The 8536-nt window shown below is 47.1% G+C and overlaps 1 protein-coding gene across 2 annotated transcripts; it reads right to left on the bottom strand.

Moving 5' to 3' along the window:
- Positions 1 to 4623: 4623 nt before the first annotated feature.
- Positions 4624 to 8432, bottom strand: CFAP141 (cilia and flagella associated protein 141). Of its 2 annotated transcripts, XM_073807096.1 has the most exons (4): positions 8208 to 8432; positions 7820 to 7860; positions 5608 to 5737; positions 4624 to 5054 (listed from the first exon to the last, which is right to left on the bottom strand). In XM_073807096.1, exons 1-4 carry the CDS (start codon positions 8304 to 8306, stop codon positions 4953 to 4955), a joined length of 372 nt encoding a protein of 123 aa, XP_073663197.1. In that variant the 5' UTR covers positions 8307 to 8432; the 3' UTR covers positions 4624 to 4952. The 2 variants fall into 2 exon arrangements, with proteins under 2 accessions (XP_073663197.1, XP_019775581.1); XM_019920022.3 differs by having other exon boundaries at positions 7820 to 8432.
- Positions 8433 to 8536: the final 104 nt, after the last annotated feature.

Here is an 8536-nt window from a genome sequence, read left to right as displayed (position 1 = left end):
GTTGCTCTTCTCTTCTCCTCACCCTCTGCTCCCTTCTTAACTCTCCCCACTCATCATGATAATCGTCATCGTTACCCGCTCTGTTTCCCCTGGCTTAGTTCCAGGCCATGTTCATTCCACTTGGAGGCTTGCTACTGACAGGTGGCAGTTAATCCCAGACACCGGCACCATACAATCTGACAATATGCCAGGGAGAGGTGGGCACTGTTCAAGGTGACCAGAGCTAACAGGGAAAAATATAAATGGCTCTAATTAGTCATTATGTCAAGGATAGATGGGTAGTATTAATACTAGGCCCCAACAATGGGGTGACTGAAACACCCACCAGCGTAGAGGGCAAAACTGGAGTCCACTCAGGAGAGCTTCCAGTCAATAGAGGTAGATACGCAGATAGACCATCAGCTGACTCTTGAAGGAAAGCAGAAAAATGGAAGACCCCTACTGTTGCCCTTAGGGAACAGAATGAGGGAGTCCCAGGGACAGGAAGCAGTGGATAATAAGGTGGGGGGATTGAATAAGGAGGAGAAAAATACAAGGACAGGAAAAGATCAGAGCCATATCCCTTCTAGTATAAGGGAAAGGTATAGGAAGATTTGATACTCAGACTTCAGCTCTCTCCTGCTCCCACACTAGCCCTCCAGTTCAAGACTGAAATCCACATAGGTTGCAGCGACTGGTCTTCCAAAGGGGTCCTGGAGAGAAGAGATTCAGTAAAAAAGACAGGAGCCCCAGAGCCCCAGAGGTTGAGGTAGGAAAGAGTGTGATGCTAAATTGCCTACTGCTGTAAGAATATGTTTGACATTTAGTTGGTTCCTAATTAAACAACCCAATATCAAACATATCACACAGAAGCTGGCAGGAGAGTTTTGGTGGTCCTCTGCCTTCCTCCCCACTGCAAAGAAAGGACAGAGCAGAGACACCAGGCACCAAGCATGGCTAGATGGAGAGCCATCTCCTTGGGGAAGGGCACTGACCCCTTGCTCTTTGCCTCCCAAGACAGCCGGCTCTTATTCATCTTCTCTTCATGCCATCCCGGTCCCAGCTCCTCTCCTACTAGTGCCTGGCCTTCGCTGGATCACACTGGCCTAAACCAGGAAGAATATCTGGCAGGGCTCCACATCTGGGCACCTATTCTTCCCCAAAGCTCCAACACGGAGCTTCTCCCTATCATGTCACGGCCCCAGTGCCCAGAGGATCAGCAGTGTCAGCAGGTCCTCATCAACCTTGCCACCTGTTCTCAACTCCCCTCCTGTTGCCCCAAGGCTTTGCCAGAGTGGGGGTGAGGACTTGCACATCCTGCTTTCCCTTTCCAACACCCACACAAGGCTGCTGACAGCCTTTCAGCGGACACCTTCCTGGAACCCTCCTGCTTTTAAGTATGACAGATTAGTAGCCATGAGAAACTTCCAGAAGGCTTGGCTGCTTCTTCCCACCATCTTGTCCCTTCTCACCTTCTCCCCATGTCCTCCAGGCATCCTCCTTAAAGCCACCCTTGGGTGTCCAGAAGAGAAGAGTGACCTGTCTCACTAGCAGGCTCCAACCTGGGCTCCAGAGAAGAAATATGGTCTCTCCCGCCTGGCGGAATTAGAAGTAAGATTTTAGGAGATCAAAGGGAGGGAGGAAACCCCCTCTGCCAGGAAACAGCCTGCAGTCCTTGGGACTCTCCTCCTCTTCTGGGGCTTTTTACAACGCAAGCTCCTGGGCTGGCTTCTCTCATGGTCTTCCCTCACAGGGATCCAGCCTGGTGCCTGCTTTTCTGGGAGATTTTTCTTCTGAAGAGAACCAGGTCTGTTGAATGTCATGTGGCAGGCAGATTCTTCTCTCTACTGTGGCAGAAAGGAGCCCGAGTTATAGCTACACTGGTGGGGTGGGGGGCTTGGGTGGAAGTGTGGGGTGGGAGGAGGATGCTCTGCTTCAGCCCCCAGGCCTGTTCCATGTGTCCTTGTTCCCATTAGGCTAGACACCTCCACACCCCCTCAACACACACACACACACAAACACATATGCCAACTCGACAGTGCCCTTGGTCTAGATCGATAGCTTGTCCCAAGCCCCAGTCAATTCCTATTGTGTGGCTCTTACCTTCCAGAGGAAGACTAACAAATGGGCATCCAAGCTCCAAGGTAGGCACCTGTGGTGTTGTCTTATGGGTTTCAGCCTGTGTGTAATTTTTACTTTCTTGACCTTCCTTTTTATCCTTAACACCCCCTCCCCCAAGTTCTAGTTCCCTTCTCTGGGAACCTTGATTGTCCTGGAGAACCACAGGCTGGAGGGAGAGAGGCTGGGAAAGGGACTAGCAGGAATTGAAAGGACTTTAGTGTTTGGGGCACTGGGGAAACAGAGGCAGAGACAGGAAACATTGACGTAGGGGACGAGTAGCTCTCTTAGGAGGAGACTGACAGGATGGCATATCCAGGCCGAAATCTCAGATTGCCTTTGATGAAAGCTTTCTAGCTCTCCTGGAAGTAACTTCTGTGTAGCCATTTCAAGCAAGACTGAGTCCTTCTGAGCCTGAGGAGTTGGGTAAGGCACCAGCCACAGAGGGAAAAGGGGCTGCGTGGGTATGATGGGGTGAACTACTCAGTTGATGTGATGAGAGCGGACAGAGTAGGCAGAGAGGATCAGAGGAGATGGGCTCCGGAGGGGGCCAGACTGCCAATACTGGAGCCAGCCTGGCACTGACAAGCCCTGGGGAGAGAGGACAAGGTCAGGGATCAAGGCAGAGGGGGCTGGGCATTCTGTGGGCCCAAATGAACAGAGGAAAGAGGAATAAAAGGGGTTGATGAGAGAGTGTGGTGGGAGGTGGGGGGGGGGGGGCACCCAGGTAATGGAGAGGAAATAAAAAGAGAAAGACTATCACAGGGCAGGAAAACATCATTATGACTTAGCATTTATTGCATATTATATGCCACTTCTCTGCTAAGTGCTTTATTTAATCTCCACAGTGATCCAGTGGGGTAGGCGTTATCTCCATTTTACATATAAAAAACCCCCTGTGACCCAGAAAGTTAGTTACGTGCTCAAGGCCACACAGGCAGTAAGTGACAGCCAGAATTCAAACCCAGCTCTGACATGTGGAAGCCTGTTCTCCTAACGCCAGGCTATGCTGTCATATATAAGAGGCGGGGGGGCAGCTGGGAGACAGATACAAGGGAAGATAAAAGGAGTGAAGGCAAGGTGGACCCGCAGGGAATAGAGGGCGGGGGAACAGGCAGAAGGAATGGGAGACTCAGCCAGGTTTGCGGGTCAAATCCAGGACATGTGTGTGGTTTTTCTCCTATAAAACTCTCATCATACCTGTCATGATTTGGTCAACGCCTGCCTCTCTGACCAGCCTGTGAGCTCCGTGTCTTGTTTGGTGTCACAACACTTGAGTAGTTATTGACTAAAGATAAGACGGCTTGGGAAGCAGGGCTGATGGGGACTGGAGGATGAATGGATATATAGAACAGAAAGACAGGCCTGGGATGGAGAATGACATTTGAGCTGCGTAAGGGGGCTGGCCAGGGGGCCAGTAGGGGACCTGTGAAGGGCTTGGTCACAGGGAAATCTCCTAAGAGGGAAGAAGGAGGATACCTATTGTGTGTCAAGCGCTGGGCTTGCTCTCTACATAATCTTATTTAATCTTCATAATGTTCCTCTGAGATGGGTATTATCCCCATTTTCAGAAAAGAAAATTGAGGCTCAGAGAAGTAACTTACACATGGTGACACAATTAAGAGGTGAAGTCAGACTTTGAATGCACACCTGACTCCATAGTGTGTTTTTCTCTTTATACCTTGCTGCTTCTCTGTGCTCCTCATCAGTGGGGTGTGTAGGGAAAGGAGGAAGGAGAAGCTCTGAGCTAAGATGAAAAATGCATATTGAAGGACAGAGGCAGACTTGGGGGAGGGAGGAAAGAAAAGGTGCGAGTTTTGCAGTGCAGACAGAGCCACATGGAGTTTGAGGGCAGGAAACCATCAGTGTGGAAAGGATGAGTAACCAATGAGCATGCAGATGGCAAGGTGAGGGAACAGGGAAAAGTACGTACGATGGCAATTACATCAGAGAGTGAGGGCGTGTTCCTGCACCTGTTACTGGATGCAGAGTGGGAGTCTCTCTGGCTTGAGATGTCATTTGTATGTAAAGCGGATCTTTATAAGTAAAGTTCTCTATGGCCTATAGATGCAAATGATTAATCAGTACTTTTAAGAATTTTGAATGCATTTAGATTTCACATGCTCTTTCCAGTCCCCCATAAATCCCACCATCCCTTATTCCCTTATAACTGCCGGACTCCTGAAGGCATTTGAGTCTGGAACCCCGTTATTTTGCCAAGGTGGGAATTCAGGCAGAAATCCAGATGAAAGAGACTTGTCCAAGGTCTCACAATAACTGCCAAGTCAGAACCTAAAATCCAGGCCTACTGACATCAAGCACCATAGTACCTGTGGATTAATAGCCATATTCAGAGCTATCTGTCCAAGTATACAGAAAACATCAGTGGAAGTGAGATCAGAGAGGTGGTGAGCAAAATCCAGAAAGCTCTATTAAGATTATGGCAGCTGTGAATAAGCACTTTTGAAACAGATCAAGATTTAGGGCTGAAAGAATGAGCCAGTAGTCCAGGTTTGAACCTTTAAGAACTAGCTTTATTTGTTAAACCAAATCAGGATTCGCTTCTCACATTGTGCCTCTATCTACCTCCCCTCCCCCCACTCACATCAACACTGCATATGTCATTCTGACCACAAGGCGTCACTCTTGTTTTTACCATTGTTTCATAGATTGTTTCCCCTATAGCACCAGGGGGTTGACAGGGGCACCAGAGGTGAGAGTTGGAGCACTGTCTTGAGTCCTGGGCACATAACTAGATCCAGGTGAGTTTTGGGAAGGAAACTGAAGGTGGTGGGGCTCAAGAAATCTAGGTTAGCAGGTATGGTGAGAATGGAAGGACAATGTTTCAAATGCCATTAGAGTCTCTCCACATAAAAAGCTTTGCCCATCTGATTTAGTTCCTGTTGGTACTGCTGATGCTCCTTTTCAAACAGCTGGCGCAGGGCAGCTTGACGGACCTGGTGGGGAGGGGAGAATAGAGTGTCATGTTTGCCCTCCGTTTACCCACCTTTCTCATTCTTTCTCCCTGGTTGCTTTCCCATCACCTGTGTTCTCTTGGATCTGGACTTAGCTGTGACATAAGCTAGGCAGTAGCATAGAGGCTGAACCATTGGAGGGGAAGCCTACCCATTTTTTTTTCCCCATGGGTGAAGCTCCAATGTTCAGCAAATATTTGCTGAGAACATACCATGAACCAGAAACTTTTCTAGGCACCTTGGATACAAAGATGGTGACATGACAGCAACTGGGGACTCCAGGGAGAGAGAGGTTCCAAGAGGCAGGTATTAGGCACTAAGAAGCAGTCTTACCAAGGCGAGAGGAGCAAAGACTAGACTTCAGTTTGGGACTCTGCAACTGGATGCAAAGAATCAATGAAAAGGAGCTTTGGTTTTACAGGTAAAGAGTTGCTGCTCTGGTATAACGGCAGAGACTAAGAGCTTGGGAATCCCAGTGGGCAAAGGCACAGGGCAGTAGGGGCTGAAACTTCAGGTCACCCTTGCTAGAACTCACCATCAGTAATTGCTTGTTGGCCAGTGCCAACTCCTGCACCATAGTGTCCTGCATCCTTAGGATGGCATATGGGTTTCTCCTCTGGCTTAATGTCATCTGCCACAGACAGTGAGTGTGTGAATTACGCCACCTGTCCCAGGCAGAAAGGTAGGGGTTGAATGGGTTAAAGTCAGGAGTGGAGACAAAAACGCCATCAGTGAGGCTGCTTCTTCACCAGAACTTCTGTGCCATCCTGAGAAGACTGCAAACTCCTTGAAAGGATAACTAGAACTGACTTAGAACCTAGTATATTATGTCACTCAATCATCATAATAACCATGTGTCATAGATATTAATTTTTGCATTATACAGACAAGGAAACTTTAAAGTTCAGGTGAGTTGCCCAAGGTCACTTAATGGCAGACCTGGGTATCAAATCCAATCTAAGGATTAATTCCTTCCATCATACCAGTGATACTCAGTCCTGGCTAGGTCTGAATTAAGGTTTTCTAATATATAAGAGGAATATATGTATGTCTTACACACACACACACACACACACACACACACACACACACACATCCTCTGTTCAGATAATCCTGTTGACATTTTTTTAACAAATCAAGTATTTTTTACAGATGGCTGAAAAATTAAATTGATACAGAAATAGATATTAAACAAAAAGTGAAAGCTTCATTCTTCTGCCCCAGTCCTTCTCAACAAAGTTATCAGTTTCCTGTGTATCCTTACAGAAAACTTCTCTATATCAGCAAGTGTTATCTTTTAATTTTTTTTAACATGAAATCATGTTTACATAAGCAGTATTACTTAACAATTTGGACTTTCCGTATCAGCACAAAGAGATTTACTTTGTTCTGTTTAAAGACTGTCTAGTATTTTTGTATCATAATTTAACCAGCTACACGTTGTTTCTAGCTTTTTTATTTTCATAAACAATGCTGTCATGAATACTCATGTATGTACATTCTAGTGCTTTTGCAGGTATATGTGTGTAAAGTAAATTCCTAGAAGTAGAGTTGCCAGTTCAAAGGATATGTGAATTTAAAATTTTGATAGATTTCATAAAAAAGGCTTCATAAAAAAGGCTGCATCAGGGACTTCCCTGGTGGCACAGTGGTTAAGAATCTGCCTGCCAATGCAGGGGACAGGGGTTTGTAGCCCTGGTCTGGGAAGATCCCACATGCCGTGGAGCAACTAAGCTGGTGCACCACAACTACTGAGCCTGTGCTCTAGAGCCCGCGAGCCACAAGTACCGAGCCTGTATGCCACAGCTACTGAAGCCTGTGCGCCTAGAGCCCGTGCACCGCAACAAGAGAAGCCACCACAATGAGAAGCCCATGCATTGCAATGAAGAGTATCCCCGCTCACTGCAACTAGAGAAAGCCTGCGCGCAGCAAAGAAGAACCAACGCAGCCAAAAATAAACAAACAAAATTAAAAGAAAAAAGGTTGCATCAATCTTGATTCCCACTAACACTATATGCATTCTTGTTACCTCACATCCTTGCTACCTCTGGATATAACCTATGAAACCTTAAAAAACAGGCTTATCCTATCTAATCCCAGACCATCTTAGAATCTTCTGGGTTAAGACGTGTGTTTTTTAAAAAAGCTCCCCCGGGCTTCCCTGGTGGCGCACTGGTTGAGAGTCCACCTGCACACGGGTTCGTGCCCCGGTCCGGGAAGATCCCACATGCCGCAGAGCGGCTGGGCCCGTGAGCCATGGCCGCTGAGCCTGCGTGAGAGGCCACAACAGTGAGAGGCCCGCATACCGCAAAAACAACAACAACAACAACAAAGAAAAGAGCTCCCCAGGTGATGGAGATATACAGCCTAATCTTTTGAGTTTTCTCATTCATTCATTCAATAAATACCTACTGCATACCTACCACATGGTTAGTGCAATGCTGGGCAACAAATACTTGAATTTTCCTTAAAAAGTAAAAAAAGAAAACAACAAAAACTTGCTCCAATTTTCCTTCAGAGAATGGGAAGCCAGGGACAATAACCATTGCCTACGTAGCCTAACCGAGTGGGCACTACGAGGCTGATCTCTGCTTGTGAGAACAAGGACTGCTTCTTGCCCCTCCCATACCTGTTTGCATTCTTCAGGAGCCCCTAACAAGATGGAACAAATCTCAGAAGTGGCTTCAGGACAGGAGGGTGAAAAGGTCAATCTGAAGGCTAAGGGAAGGGATAGAAGCAGAGATTACCTGTCCACCATCTTCTTAAGTCCCGGGGCCCTTTGAAAACTCTGTAAGAAAACGGAGTTCTGTTGATCTGCCTTGATCTCCAGTACCTCACTCAGTACACTATCATAGTGGGAGACACATAGACCTTTCCCTTTAGAGACAGGGAGTAGCCAATTTCCTAGGGGAGGTGGGGAGAAAGTCCTACTCCTTTCAGAATGGATCAAAGGTAACATGCAGTCGTTAATATGCAACAAATATCTGAACACCTACTATGTGCCAGACATCTCCCACTCCTGCTACTACCCTTCTGTTACATCTGTCCATTTCTGGTAAATTGATCTGGAAACCTCATCCAGGGAAACGCATCCAAACCAGCCCCTTTTCCAACTCTGCATACTTCTACTTTTACCATCTTTTCCACAGACATGTCTACAGACTTGCTTGATGTAGTCTCAGGAGACTGAACAGGCTCTACTTTGTTTTCAGTCACCAAGGTTTCAGTAGTCATAGCAACACTTACACCTCCAACAATGAGCCTAGGCCTAGGAGTTGATTGGTCACCTGGCCTGTTGCCCTGGAGACCTGAAGGGAATCCTGGTTCTCCAGCCTTCTATTAGTGACACAGGCAATTCTATGAGCAAGGACCACAGTCACATTTCAGGATTTCTTCTTTTGTGGTCCCAAGGGGTATCTGTATGGTTCTAGGTCCAGAGAGCATATCACATGCCTGTTTTATTA

The sequence above is a fragment of the Tursiops truncatus genome, chromosome 1 (assembly GCF_011762595.2).
Source record: "Tursiops truncatus isolate mTurTru1 chromosome 1, mTurTru1.mat.Y, whole genome shotgun sequence".
Lineage (NCBI taxonomy): Eukaryota > Metazoa > Chordata > Mammalia > Artiodactyla > Delphinidae > Tursiops > Tursiops truncatus.
Note: the sequence above shows the minus strand (reverse complement) of the source record. Positions and strands in the feature narration are given on the sequence as shown.

Excerpts from the sequence above, each read along its gene's own strand:
- CFAP141 (XM_019920022.3), bottom strand. The coding sequence starts at position 8,031 with ATGTTACCTTTGATCCATTCTGAAAGGAGTAGGACTTTCTCCCCACCT. Across the intron at positions 5,738-7,819 it reads CTTAAGAAGATGGTGGACAG|GTGGCGTAATTCACACACTC; the intron begins GTAATCTCTGCT and ends TGCCTGGGACAG. Across the intron at positions 5,055-5,607 it reads CCAACAAGCAATTACTGATG|GTCCGTCAAGCTGCCCTGCG; the intron begins GTGAGTTCTAGC and ends CCTCCCCACCAG.